The sequence below is a fragment of the Nerophis lumbriciformis genome, linkage group LG23 (genome assembly GCF_033978685.3).
Source record: "Nerophis lumbriciformis linkage group LG23, RoL_Nlum_v2.1, whole genome shotgun sequence".
Taxonomy (NCBI): Eukaryota; Metazoa; Chordata; class Actinopteri; order Syngnathiformes; family Syngnathidae; genus Nerophis; species Nerophis lumbriciformis.
Genome location: NC_084570.2, coordinates 29,570,851 through 29,585,872, shown reverse-complemented (window position 1 = coordinate 29,585,872; position 15,022 = coordinate 29,570,851). Strand labels below are relative to the sequence as shown.

The 15,022-nt window shown below is 46.1% G+C and overlaps 2 protein-coding genes across 2 annotated transcripts in view; one reads left to right on the top strand and one right to left on the bottom strand.

Annotated features, from left to right (window-relative positions):
* The window catches only part of slc6a14 (solute carrier family 6 member 14), a 156,220-nt gene that overhangs the window by 70,184 nt on the left and 71,014 nt on the right, over positions 1–15,022 (bottom strand). The window contains exons 13-15 of the mRNA XM_072915842.1: positions 13,484–13,593; positions 9,292–9,459; positions 9,087–9,220 (exon numbers count right to left, since the gene is read on the bottom strand). Coding sequence (XP_072771943.1) covers positions 9,087–9,220; positions 9,292–9,459; positions 13,484–13,593 — 412 coding nt within the window. The remainder of the gene's footprint in view (positions 1–9,086; positions 9,221–9,291; positions 9,460–13,483; positions 13,594–15,022) is intronic.
* LOC133622280 (uncharacterized) overlaps positions 1–15,022 on the top strand; it is a 112,856-nt gene that overhangs the window by 52,189 nt on the left and 45,645 nt on the right. The window lies entirely within an intron of this gene.

Here is a 15,022-nt window from a genome sequence, read left to right as displayed (position 1 = left end):
ATGATTATATTGTCGGCGTGCGTCACTAGATCAGCAACGAACTCTGAGAATTCATTGATAAAGTTCGAGTAGGGCCCTGGGGGGCGGTAGATAACAGCCATATCGAGAGGCAGCGGTGCGACAGACCTCATAGTAAGCACCTCAAACGATTTGTATTTATTATTTAGGTTAGGGGTAAGGTTAAAGTTTTGATTGTATATTAGTGCGACCCCCCCTACCCCTTTTGAGGGGACGGGCAATATGCGCATTCGTATAGTTAGGAGGAGATGCCTCATTTAGCGCAAAAAAATCGTCTGGTTTGAGCCAGGTTTCGCTAAGACTAATGACGTTAAGATTGTTGTCTCTAATGACCTCATTAACTAATAACGTTTTGGGAGACAATGATCTTATGTTTAAAAAGCCCATATTATAAGTATTGGGCTGTTTTGACGAGTTTCTGTTTAAATTATCCGTAGTAGCAATATTAATAATGTTGCGTTTATTATACGTAGTGCACTTTAAATAGTTTCGACCATATCTAGGAATTGATACGGCGGGAATTTTCAGATTGTTTGCTTGATGCTGCGATCGACTGAACGCATCATGATTTGCCACCTCAGTAGAATGCATATCTACCTCTGACACATTCACAACAGAAAACACATTATGTGAGTTGTGTATTATTCTAAGAAAATTGCTATGCGTACAGGAATTATCCAGCCTGGCGCTGGCTAGTTCTAGCTTAACTGACTCCTCACCCGGACTAGCAGGCTCTGTAATTGCCTGTGACCGGGCTTGCTCTAGTGTAGTTAGTCAAATGTGACTTAAACAGTAGTCTATGTTTTTAGTCAGGATGATGGCGCCTTCCTGGTTAGGGTGAAGGCCGTCTCTCATCAGCAAGCCTGGTTTGCCCCAGAAAGAGGGCCAATTATCAATAAACGTTAGTTCCTGTTGTCTACAGATGCTAGCCAGCCACTTGTTAAGCGAGACTAATCTGCTATATCTCTCATCATTGCCTCTCGCAGGCAGGGGGCCAGAGACAATTACTCGATGCCTGGACATCTTTCTAGCGAGATCACAAGTCCTGGCTATGTTTCTCTTTGTAATCTCTGACTGTCTCATTCTAGTGTCATTGGAGCCAACGTGTACAACTATATTCGCATAACTAGTGGTGCGATTAGCCTGTCGTACGTGTTTACTAGGCCTGTTGAGAGTTAGCTCCCTAAGATTAGCCTCAATGTCAGGTATATATATATATATATATATATATATATATATATATATATATATATATATATATATATATGTGTGTGAAACACTATTGTGGGATTTTTATTGACAAACAGTGCAGTGTGACATGACACCTGTTGAGCAGGTTGAATAAAAACATTATTATGTTACTTTCAAACATTTTGAAAAGCATCATTGAGACGTCATAAGCAAGTGTACCTAATGAAGTGGCCTGTACAGACTCATCATGCAGTGCTTCCAACAAAGGTGTTTGAAACTGACCTTAATGAATATTTCACCTGGGTGTGTAAGCAAGATCGTGACTCTTTCTTTCTGCCAGGTGCAACATGTCTCACAGCCTGTGCAACATGTTTCATAGCCTGTGCAAAACCATCATAATGCTGCTGCATTTTCTCTCTTCACTGCCAGACCTGGACTTCATGTACGTGCACACACACACACACACACACACCCACACACACAAAGACACACAGTGTGCATGAGTGGGTGTGCACACATGAGCAGAGAAAATGAGTGGGAATTTGCTGCCATGGCGACAAGGCTTGCAGTATCTAATAACAACATGATGTTGAGAAGGAGGGAGTAGAACATAGTGTCAGGGAGCACACACTTTGTCACCTTCCTGTTGTCCTTGTCAAATAGTGACCATACTTGTCAAATAGTGACCACCCTTGTCAATTAGTGACCATCCTTGTCAAATAGTTACATCACACGGACGATCCTTGTCAAATAGTGACCATCCTTGTCAAATAGTGACATCACATGGACCATCCTTGCCAAATAGTGACCATCCTTGTCAAATTGTGACATCACATGGACCATCCTTGTCAAATAGTGACCATCCTTGTCAAATAGTGACGTCACACAGACCACCTTGTCAAATAGTGACGTCACACAGACCATCCTTGTCAAATAGTGACCATCCATGTCAAATTGTGACATCACATAGACCATCCTTGTCAAATAGTGACATCACACAGACCATCCTTGTCAAAGAGTGACCATCCTTGTCAAAAAGTGACATCAGACAAACCATCCTTGCCAAATAGTGACCATCCTTGTCAAATAGTGACATCACACCTCAGGGCCTTGTCCTCTCATTTCTCTCCAACAAATGGTCGTTGTTGTAGTTGTCGTATCTCCACTAAAACACGCACGCACGCACACACGCACACACGCACACACACACTCGTTCATCTGTTGTGTGGGAGATGGCAACAGGTCTTCAGGTTCTCTGGTTGCCATGGTGATGGTGACAGAGTTTGCCAAGTGCCTCAGTGACTTGAGCAAAATCACTGCAGGGAAAAACAACTAACAAATCCTCTTTTGAAAAAAAACTTGATGCATATTTTAGGTACGTGTGTGTTCTCCTGTTTTTAGAGTTCAACTGCGTTCTCATTGTTTTGGTCCATAATGACGACGTGGAACATGTGTCCAACTTTATCCAGAATATCGGCAATTTCAGACCCGCCCCCCTGAAACACGGGGGGCGGGTCTGAGGTTTAAGGGTGAGGAGTATATTTATAGCTAGAATTCACTGAAATTAAAGTATTTCTTATATTTCTTATATATATATATATATATATATATATATATATATATATATATATATATATATATATATATATATATATATATATATATATATATATTACAGTAAACAGTAATGAAAACACAGTTGTTCTACTAACTGTACTGTACTTGCTGCTTACTTAAAAAAAAAAAAAAACACTTACCTTTATGCTATTTGAGTAGCTTTTGTTCTGCCATTTGAGTACTGGCATAATCCCAGGAATGTAGGCTCATACGACTTCTTTGTTTGTCTTGTCTTTATTGCACAAGATGTAATTCAACCACACTACAGCTCCAATGTGTGTCTATCCCTTTTCCCGGCAAAACTCGAACACCCACTTCCTATTAACAACATCACTTCCCTATCTCTCCCGGAAGTCCCGCCCCCCAGCCAAAGTCATTGGCTAACACCCCGTAGCCAGCCGCTACAGCAGTGGTTCTTAACCTTGTTGGAGGTACCAAACCCCACCAGTTTCATATGCGCATTCACCGAACCCTTCTTTAGTGAAAAATAAAATGTTTTTTTTCTTCAAATTCAAGGCAAAGTTGTATGTTTCTGGTAACACTTTAGTATGGGGCAGAGGTGGGACCAAGTCATTGTTTTGCAAGTCACAAGTAAGTCTCAAGTCTTTGCCCTCAAGTCCGAGTCAAGTCCCGAGTCAAGACAGGCAAGCCCCGAGTCAAGTCCAAAGTCAAGACTGGAAAGTCTCAAGTCAAGTCCTAAGTCCTGCATTTTGAGTTTCGAGTCCTTTCAAGTCCTTTTAACCACAGACTAATATATTAACACAGATTGTGTATGCTTTTCAAAGGCTGTATTTATTTATTAAAACAAGTGCATTTTAAATTGCAGGAAAGAAAATTGTGCTGACATTGCACTTTATAATAGCACTATTAACCAGTCATTTTAAACATTAACTCATTCCTTTACAGAACAAACACATTGAAAAATAAAGTGCAAATGTACTTATTTGTACAAAAGTGTTAACATTGAAAAAACATGACATATACGTGAACATAACAAAAAAGTTGTACTTTTTATATGTCAGGGCCCTATGCTGCATTGCATTTGCAAAAGACCAAATTAGCCAAGAGTCTGTCAGTCATTTGTGCACGATGGGGGCGTAGTATGATGCCACCATGGCTGAAAACTCGCTCCACTGGAGCACTGGAGGCAGGCACTGCCAAGACTCTCACGGCCACTCGGAACAGTGAAGGAAGAGTCTTCATGTCAGAGTTTGTAGGTGCCGAACCCCAAGATGCAGAGAAGGCGGAAGGCATTGTACGAGAAAACATGATTTAATAAAACACTAAGGCAAAACAACAAACGAAAGGGTAACAAAAGGTGCGCACAAGGCGGAGAACAAACTTGGCTATGAACTAAAATAGCACAGAGGCTAACTGTGGACAAGAAACCAAAAACACTTACTGTGACACGAAGGAACTAGGACATGAGCAGAGTGAAACCAAAAGTAGACAGAGCTACAACGACAAGTATTAAGAACAACGACACGACAGGTAGGAACGACAATGATCCAGCAGTGACTGGAGGGTAGGGCAGGTATAAATAGCAGCTGGCTGATTGACACCAGGTGTGGCCAGGTGCCAATCAGCCACAGCTGAAGGGACACAGCACTCAGGGAGAAACAGGAAACAGAACCAAAATAAGAGCGTTGACAGGAAATGACAGAGGAAAAACTAAAACTTGACCAAACTGTCAGGGACAAGCCTGACAGTAGCCCCCCTTCCTATAACGGATACCAGACGTTCTAGGAACCCCCCCCAAAAAACAGTCCAAAGTCACGGGAGGGTGGAAGGAGGACAAGGAGGTGGGCCACCAGGCCAAGTGTCCCCGCAACCAGCGGGGAAGAGTTAGGTGGCGACGGCGAGTTGAACGCCGCCGCAATTGGCGAGGCGGCTCGACCGCCGGCATGGGAGGACCCACCGGAGACGATGGTGGCGCCCTCTGCTGGCTCACCGGAGAAGATGGTGACGCCCTCTGCTGGCCCACCGGAGAAGATGGCGGTGGCGCCCTCTGCTGGCCCACCGGAGAAGATGGCGGTGGCGCCCTCTGCTGGCCCACCGGGGAGGATGGCGGTGGCGCCCTCTGCTGGCCCACCGGGGAGGATGGCGGTGGCGCCCTCTGCTGGCCCACCGGAGTGCATGGTGGCGGCGTCTGTTGGCTCACCGGAGAGGAGGATGGTGGCGCCCTCTGCTGCTGGCCCACCGGAGAAGAGGATGGTGGCGCCCTCTGCTGCTGGCCCACCGGAGAAGAGGATGGTGGCGCCCTCTGCTGCTGGCCCACCGGAGAAGAGGATGGTGGCGCCCTCTGCTGCTGGCCCACCGGAGAGGAGGATGGTGGCGCCGTCTGCTGCTGGCCCACCGGAGAGGAGGATGGTGGCGCCGTCTGCTGCTGGCCCACCGGACAGGATGGTGGTGCCGTTGGTTGTAGACCCACCGGAGAGGAGGATGGTGGCGCCGTCTGCTGCTGGCCCACCGGACAGGATGGTGGTGCCGTTGGTTGTAGACCCACCGGACTGCATGGTGGCGTCTGCCGGCCCACCGGACTGCATGGTGGCGTCTGCCGGCCCACCGGACTGCATGGTGGCGTCTGCCGGCCCACCGGACTGCATGGTGGCGTCTGCCGGCCCACCGGACTGCATGGTGGCGTCTGCCGGCCCACCGGAGTGCATGGTGGCGCCGTAGGTTGCAGACCCACCGGAGATGATGGTGGCGTCTGCCGGCCCACCGGAAATGATGGTGGCGTTTGTTGCAGACCCACCTGAGATGATGGCGTTGTCTTTTGCAGACCCACTGGGGCGAGAAGTAGCTGTGCCTCCCTAGCTGCACAACCACTCATAGCCCCCCCCTCAAGGGACGGATCCCAGACATCACCAGATAGGCCCACAGACGACAGGGGTGGGTGGGAGAGGGCTTGGAATGAGGCCGAACTTTTCTTTAATTTATCCATTAATTCCAAAGCCTTGTTCATCCTTTCCGCCATGGACATGTCTGCGAGGTTCGAATTTGGCTGGATCATTATGTCAGAGTTTGTAGGTGCCGAACCCCAAGATGCAGAGAAGGCGGAAGGCATTGTACGAGAAAACATGATTTAATAAAACACTAAGGCAAAACAACAAACGAAAGGGTAACAAAAGGCGCGCACAAGGCGGAGAACAAACTTGGCTATGAACTAAAATAGCACAGAGGCTAACTGTGGACAAGAAACCAAAAACACTTACTGTGACACGAAGGAACTAGGACATGAGCAGAGTGAAACCAAAAGTAGACAGAGCTACAACGACAAGTATTAAGAACAACGACACGACAGGTAGGAACGACAATGATCCAGCAGTGACTGGAGGGTACGGCAGGTATAAATAGCAGCTGGCTGATTGACACCAGGTGTGGCCAGGTGCCAATCAGCCACAGCTGAAGGGACACAGCACTCAGGGAGAAACAGGAAACAGAACCAAAATAAGAGCGTTGACAGGAAATGACAGAGGAAAAACTAAAACTTGACCAAACTGTCAGGGACAAGCCTGACAGTAGCCCCCCTTCCTATAACGGATACCAGACGTTCTAGGAACCCCCCCCAAAAAACAGTCCAAAGTCACGGGAGGGTGGAGGGAGGACAAGGAGGTGGGCCACCAGGCCAAGTGTCCCCGCAACCAGCGGGGAAGAGTTAGGTGGCGACGGCGAGTTGAACGCCGCCGCAATTGGCGAGGCGGCTCGACCGCCGGCATGGGAGGACCCACCGGAGACGATGGTGGCGCCCTCTGCTGGCTCACCGGAGAAGATGGTGACGCCCTCTGCTGGCCCACCGGAGAAGATGGCGGTGGCGCCCTCTGCTGGCCCACCGGAGAAGATGGCGGTGGCGCCCTCTGCTGGCCCACCGGGGAGGATGGCGGTGGCGCCCTCTGCTGGCCCACCGGGGAGGATGGCGGTGGCGCCCTCTGCTGGCCCACCGGGGAGGATGGCGGTGGCGCCCTCTGCTGGCCCACCGGAGTGCATGGTGGCGGCGTCTGTTGGCTCACCGGAGAGGAGGATGGTGGCGCCCTCTGCTGCTGGCCCACCGGAGAAGAGGATGGTGGCGCCCTCTGCTGCTGGCCCACCGGAGAAGAGGATGGTGGCGCCCTCTGCTGCTGGCCCACCGGAGAAGAGGATGGTGGCGCCCTCTGCTGCTGGCCCACCGGAGAGGAGGATGGTGGCGCCGTCTGCTGCTGGCCCACCGGAGAAGAGGATGGTGGCGCCGTCTGCTGCTGGCCCACCGGACAGGATGGTGGTGCCGTTGGTTGTAGACCCACCGGAGAGGAGGATGGTGGCGCCGTCTGCTGCTGGCCCACCGGACAGGATGGTGGTGCCGTTGGTTGTAGACCCACCGGACTGCATGGTGGCGTCTGCCGGCCCACCGGACTGCATGGTGGCGTCTGCCGGCCCACCGGACTGCATGGTGGCGTCTGCCGGCCCACCGGACTGCATGGTGGCGTCTGCCGGCCCACCGGACTGCATGGTGGCGTCTGCCGGCCCACCGGAGTGCATGGTGGCGCCGTAGGTTGCAGACCCACCGGAGATGATGGTGGCGTCTGCCGGCCCACCGGAAATGATGGTGGCGTTTGTTGCAGACCCACCTGAGATGATGGCGTTGTCTTTTGCAGACCCACTGGGGCGAGAAGTAGCTGTGCCTCCCTAGCTGCACAACCACTCATAGCCCCCCCCTCAAGGGACGGATCCCAGACATCACCAGATAGGCCCACAGACGACAGGGGTGGGTGGGAGAGGGCTTGGAATGAGGCCGAACTTTTCTTTAATTTATCCATTAATTCCAAAGCCTTGTTCATCCTCTCCGCCATGGACATGTCTGCGAGGTTCGAATTTGGCTGGATCATTATGTCAGAGTTTGTAGGTGCCGAACCCCAAGATGCAGAGAAGGCGGAAGGCATTGTACGAGAAAACATGATTTAATAAAACACTAAGGCAAAACAACAAACGAAAGGGTAACAAAAGGCGCGCACAAGGCGGAGAACAAACTTGGCTATGAACTAAAATAGCACAGAGGCTAACTGTGGACAAGAAACCAAAAACACTTACTGTGACACGAAGGAACTAGGACATGAGCAGAGTGAAACCAAAAGTAGACAGAGCTACAACGACAAGTATTAAGAACAACGACACGACAGGTAGGAACGACAATGATCCAGCAGTGACTGGAGGGTAGGGCAGGTATAAATAGCAGCTGGCTGATTGACACCAGGTGTGGCCAGGTGCCAATCAGCCACAGCTGAAGGGACACAGCACTCAGGGAGAAACAGGAAACAGAACCAAAATAAGAGCGTTGACAGGAAATGACAGAGGAAAAACTAAAACTTGACCAAACTGTCAGGGACAAGCCTGACACTTCATGTTCAATGCCCAGAACAAAAGGGGGGAGAGAGTTGTTTTGGGTTGGTGCACTACTTGTTTGTGTATCTTGTGTTTTTTATGTTGATTTAATTAAAAAAAGAAAAGAAAAAAAATTATTTCTTGTGCGGCCCGATACCAATCGATCCACGGACCAGTACCGGGCCGCGGCCCGGTGGTTGGGGACCACTGAGGTAAACAACCAACAGTATGTCAGAAAGCTAGCTAAAACATGCATAGTTTTGACTTGGTACTTGATGCATGTTAACTGTTAGCATGCTAACTTTTTTTTAAAGCTAGTTTTACATGCGTATGCTTCATATTCATGACTTGGTACTGCTACATGCTAATTTTAGCATGCTTACATTTTTAGCCAATTTTACATGAGTACGCTTCATAGTCATATGACTTGGTACCTAATGCATGTTAACTGTCGCATGCTAATTTTAGCATGCTAACACTTTTAGTTAATTTTACATGCGTATACTTCAGTCATATGAATTGGTACTTGATGCATTGTAACTGTTAGTATGCTAACAACAGAATCGAAGTTCTGCTTGCACATTTTAGCATTTACACGCAATTTCTCCCAAAATTGTTTATTCTAGGTTTTTTGTGTGTAATGTTCTAATCCAGGATGTGTCTTTTTTTCTTATTTTTAGCCACTGTAAGTTTACACACAGTTTGAACAGTAACACTGTGTTGGAATATTTAATTAGGTGATTATTTGGCCTACCACTAGATGGAGGTCTCCTTTGTGTATTTTGTAAATATATGTAAATAATGTTGTACATTAACGCTTTTACTTGACCAAAATAAACAAAACCGCGTGCAAACAACATAATAAATAAATAAACCGTACTTTACTTTAGCATAAACGTCGTCACAAGCTTCCATTGGACTGCAGTAATATTTGTGGAGCATCTTTTGTCCTGCAACGTTCTTCTGAGTAGCGTTCCCCTCGATGGACGTCCAGAAAGGGATGCCACTCCTCGGAAGGCGAGCACATAGACTTCAGACGCTGGAAAAAAAAAAGTTTGCACGGTCATTTTAAGCACACACACGTCTCCGAGCGTTAAAAGACTCCAAGACCTTCCAGAGGTTTCCTTCTGCTCCGACCAGCTTGATGGCAGCCATGACAGGCATCGGTATGAGCGGCAGCGCGGCGATGCATGAGCCAAGAGCCACGGCCCAAGATGGAAGCTGCGCCCCGCCGTAGCTCAACGGCCTGAAGGTCTTCAGAGACCACACCAGGATGACCTGGACAAAGTAAAACAGTCATGTTCCGTAGCTAATGTGTGGCCGTGGTACGTTTGAAACGACACACCCCTAACTCTCGTAAAGTCATGTTCCGTAGCTAAGGTGTGGCCGTGGTACGTTTCAAATGACACACCCCTAACTCTCGTAAAGTCATGTTCCGTAGCTAAGGTGTGGCCGTGGTACATTTCAAATGACACACCCCTAACTCTCGTAAAGTCATGTTCTGTAGCTAAGGTGTGGCTGTGATACGTTTGAAACAACACACCCCTAACTCTCGTAAAGTCATGTTCCGTAGCTAAAGTGTGGCCGTGGTACGTTTCAAATGACACTCCCCTAACTCTCGTAAAGTCATGTTCTGTAGCTAAGGTGTGGCCGTGGTACATTTCAAATGACACACCCCTAACTCTCGTAAAGTCATGTTCTGTAGCTAAGGTGTGGCTGTGATACGTTTGAAACAACACACCCCTAACTCTCGTAAAGTCATGTACCGTAGCTAAAGTGTGGCCGTGGTACGTTTCAAATGACACTCCTTTAACTCTCGTAAAGTCATGTTCTGTAGCTAAGGTGTGGCCGTGGTACGTTTGAAACGATACACCCCTAACTCTTGTAAAGTCATTTTCCATAGCTAAGGTGTGGCCATGGTATGTTTCAAATGACACACTCCTAACTCTCGTAAAGTCATGTTCCGTAGCTAAGGTGTGGCCGTGGTACGTTTCAAATGACACACCCCTAACTCTCGTAAAGTAATGTTCCGTAGCTAAGGTGTGGCCGTGGTACATTTCAAATGACACACCCCTAACTCTCGTAAAGTCATGTTCTGTAGCTAAGGTGTGGCCGTGGTACGTTTGAAACGACACACCCCTAACTCTTGTAAAGTCATGTTCCATAGCTAAGGTGTGGCCGTGGTATGTTTCAAATGACACACTCCTAACTCTCGTAAAGTCATGTTCTGTAGCTAAGGTGTGGCAGTGGTACGTTTCAAACGACATACCCTAACTCTCGTAAAGTCATGTTCCGTAGCTAAGGTGTGGCCGTGGTGCGTTTCAAATGACACTCCCCTAACTCTCGTAAAGTCATGTTCTGTAGCTAAGGTAAGGCTATGGTACGTTTAAAACGACACACTCCTAACTCTCGTAAAGTCATGTTCTGTAGCTAAAGTGTGGCCGTGGGACGTTTCACATGACACACCCCTAACTCTCGTAAAGTCATGTTCCATAGCTAAGGTGTGGCCGTGGTACGTTTCAAATGACGCACCCCTAACTCTAGTAAAGTCACGTTCCGTAGCTAAGGTTTGGCTGTGGTACGTTTCAAATGACACACCCCTAACTCTCGTAAAGTCATGTTCCGTAGATAAGGTGTGGCCGTGGTACGTTTCAAATGACACACCCCTAACTCTCGTAAAGTCATGTTCTGTAGCTAAGGTGTGGCCGTGGTACGTTTCAAACGACACACCCCGAACTCTCGTAAAGTCATGTTCTGTAGCTAAGGTGTATCCGTGGTACGTTTCACATGACACACCCCTAACTCTCCTAACGTGTCAACATAAGTTAGTCTTCAAGGATTTGTCCAAAAACTGGAACATGTTGCAGAAGACCATGAACACATTACGGTTCAAATGGGCTTGACTGGTAGAACTTGGGCAAGTCACTTTGAGTCTTTCATATTGCACAGCAAAGGTGTTCCCCAGGGGTCTGGTTTAGGTCCACCTTTAGTTACTGTTTAATAGGTCTTGTGTTGGACAACTTCATTCAGAGGTATTTACATTCTGACTGATACCAAATCACTACTTTAACTTTAGCCTTCATCGCTGTAACCGTCATTGGTGCACCATGAGGAAGTGCTGTGTTGTTGTTGGCTACTGGCAGGACTAAGCTAGGTGTTATGAGGGCTACTGGCTTGGCTAGGTTAAGTGCTATGAGGGCTACTGACTAGGCTAGGCTATGGATTATGAGGGCTACTGGCTAGGCTAGGTGTTATAAGGGCTGCTGGCTAGGCTAGGCTAGGTGTTATGAGGGCTACTGGCTAGGCTAGGGTAAGGGCTATGAGCATACTTGCCAACCTTGAGACCTCCGAATTCGGGAGATGGGGGTTATATATATATAAATAATCCGTTCATGAATGAGTATATCCGTTCGGCCACCGTGTTCAATGGAGAAGTCTGATGTACAAAATTTGCAGGCAGCAAACCCCTTCCCCTTCGAGCTGTCCTGGATGAACTGAAATTATTTTTTCCAATCATTTTGGAACTTGCAAGCGTACTTCTTCTTCTTACTCGTCGTCGCCAAGTCTCTTCTTCGTTCTTCTGCTTCGTCTCTGTTATGTTTTTGGACATTACTACTTGCCGTAGTTGTTTTGAAGCAATGCATGATGGGAATCCGGATGTTGTGTGTCAGTGTATTAACGTGCCGGCTGGAATAAACACACGCTGAGAAATAGCTCCGTGCCTGCCTACTTTATGGGTTATAGATAAACCGATGGATAACGGAGACATATATAATAGTCTCCTTTTCAGGTGAGAGAGGACGCTAAAGGCTGTGCCTTTAAGGCACGCCCCCAATATTGTTGTCCGGGTGGAAATCGGGAGAAATTCGGGAGAATGGTTGCTCCGGGAGATTTTCGGGAGGGGCATTGAAATTCGGGGGTCTCCCGGGAAAATCGGGAGGGTTGGCAAGTATGGCTATGAGGAGTACTGGCTAGGCTAGGCTGGGTGTTATGTGGGCTACTGTTGGTGTGTTAAAGTCATCATAAAGGCATTAATAAATCATGTTCTTTTCCAATACCTCTATAACTGATAACAGTAGTTCAGCCGGGATATGCTCATTTCAAAATTAGATTTACGGCCCCAAGATATATTATTGTTTTCATTTCGATGCCCCGCCCTCCACCGTTTGACCAATTAGAAAGTCTGTGAGTGTGTTACATCCAGGTTGCCAGTTACGCACCACCATCTTCGTCTGGCTACTACCACTGGTAAAGTTACTAAACATGTCAGACCTTAGTCAATCTAAAAGGCCTTGTTACTGTGATGTTGTGAGCTAGGGTTTTTTGATTGATTGAAACTTTTATTAGTAGATTGCACAGTACAGTACATATTCTGTACAATTGACCACTAAATGGTAACACCCGAATAAGTTTTTCAACTTGTTTAAGTCGGGGTCCACGTAAATCAATTCATGGTACAAATATATACTATCAGCATAATACAGTCATCCCACAAGTTAATCATCAGAGTATATACATTGAATTATTTACATTATTTACAATATTTACAATCCGGGGGGTGGGATGAAGAGGGTTTAGTTGATATCAGCACTTCAGTCATCAACAATTGCATCATCAGAGAAATGGACATTGAAACAGTGTAGGTCTGACTTGGTAAGATATGTACAGCGAGCAGAGAACATAGTGAGTTCAGAAAGCTTAAGAACAAGTATATACATTTGATTATTTTTATTTGGTTATTTACAATCCGGGGAGGTGGGATGTGGAAGGGGGAGGGTGTTAGTCAAGGGTTGAGGTTAACTGGAGGTGTTGTTTTAGTGCGGTTTTGAAGGAGGATAGAGATGCCCTTTCTTTTACACCTGTAGGGAGTGCATTCCATATTGATGCATTCCATATTACACAATAAACCAAATGGAAAGCTTTGTTGAATAAACATGACCTGAACTATCCAATCTCTGTTGTGTTTATTTGTTTATCTGAGTGTTTAGGCTTTTTTGAGGTGGAACATGTGGGGAACCCCATTAGCTGTGCTCTTGCTAGCATACAACCTGTTGCCAACGTTGTAAGCAAAATCTAGCAATTCAGATTGGACTTAAAAAATTGAAGACGGCCCTAATAATTATTATGATGCTGTTACATAATGACGGACATCTTTATAAAGTGTTTAAACATCTAAAACGGATCTCAGTGCAGTTTTTTGAATGCCAAGGTTTCTCTGCACATGGTGTGTCAAACTTAGGGGATAAAAATGTGCTACAAATGTAATTTCTGCAAGTGTATAAAGTAAAAAGGTGGTATTTACCCCCAGCACACACGGGCTGATGAAGAACCAACATGCTTTCCACCACAGCCAGAACCAGCAGCTCTTTTTACCGATCATCATCTCAATGTCCTCGATTAATCGACTCCCTCCTGCAACACACACACACACACACACACACACACACACACACACACACATAAGTGTTATAATGAAGACAACACATGATGTGTGTTTATTAGCTATATTAGCCTACTATCAAAATGACTGTAAAAGTCTTATATACTGTAAGTGTTATAATGAAGGCAACACATGATGTAAGTGTCTATATTAGCTATATTAGCCTACTATCAAAATGACTTTAAAAGTCTTATATAAGTGTTATAATGAAGGCAACACATGATGTAAGTGTCTATATTAGCTATATTAGCCTACTATCAAAATTACTTTAAAAGTCTTGTATACGTGTTATAATGGAGTCATTTTGATAGTAGGCTAATATAACTAATATAGCCTCTTAGATCATGTGTTGCCTTCATTATAACACTTATATAACTCGTTAAAAGTTATTTTGATAGTAGGCTAATATAGCTAATATATACACTTACAAACGTACATCATGTGTTGTCTTCATTATAACACTTATACAAGACTTTTAAAGTATTTTTGATAGTAGGCTAATATAGCTAATATAGACACTTACATCATGTGTTGTCTTCATTATAACACTTATATAAGACTTTTAAAGTCATTTTGGGGCAGCACGGAGGCACAGGGGTTAGTGCACAATACGAAGGTCCCGAGTTTAATCCCGGGCTCGGGATCTTTCTGTGTGGACTTTGCATGTTCTCCCCGTGACTGCGCGGGTTCCCTCCGGGTACTCCGGCTTCCTCCCACCTCCAAAGACATGCACATGGGGATAGGTTGATTGGCAACACTAAATTGTCCAGGGTCTACTACGCCTTCCGCCCGTGTGCAGCTGAAATAGGCTCCAGCACCCCCCGCGACCCCGAAAGGGACAAGCGGTAGAACATGGATGGATGGAAGTAATTTTGATACTTGGCTAATATAGCTAATATAGACACTTACATCACGTTTCCTTCATTATAACACTTAGATAAGGTATATAATTTTTTGCGGCTCCAGACGCATTTTTTGGTATTTTTGGTCCAATATAGCTCTTTCTACATTTTGTGTTGCCGGCTCCTGTGTTAAAGATACTGCAGATATAATTGAACCCTTTTGATCACTCTTTCTTAACCATCGGGCCCATTGTTGGGCCAAGAGGGCTACCAAAAAATATCAGTATCCTAGCTGTGGTCCCCTAGGGGTCCCAGTGGTTATCAATTATAATACACTTTTCTACCACTTGTGGCAGTAATGACAACATCAAACAAACAGAAGAAGTCTGGAGCTAAAGTCCTGGAGAAGTTTCTTAAGTGCAAAAATTATGACTAACGTGGTGAAGCTGTATTTTCATTTGAACTTTAATTTTATAATATTATTGTTTATTATTAATCCAGTTAGAATATATTTATATTAGGACTGAGTAATTATTTTTTCTATTTTTGATAGTATATA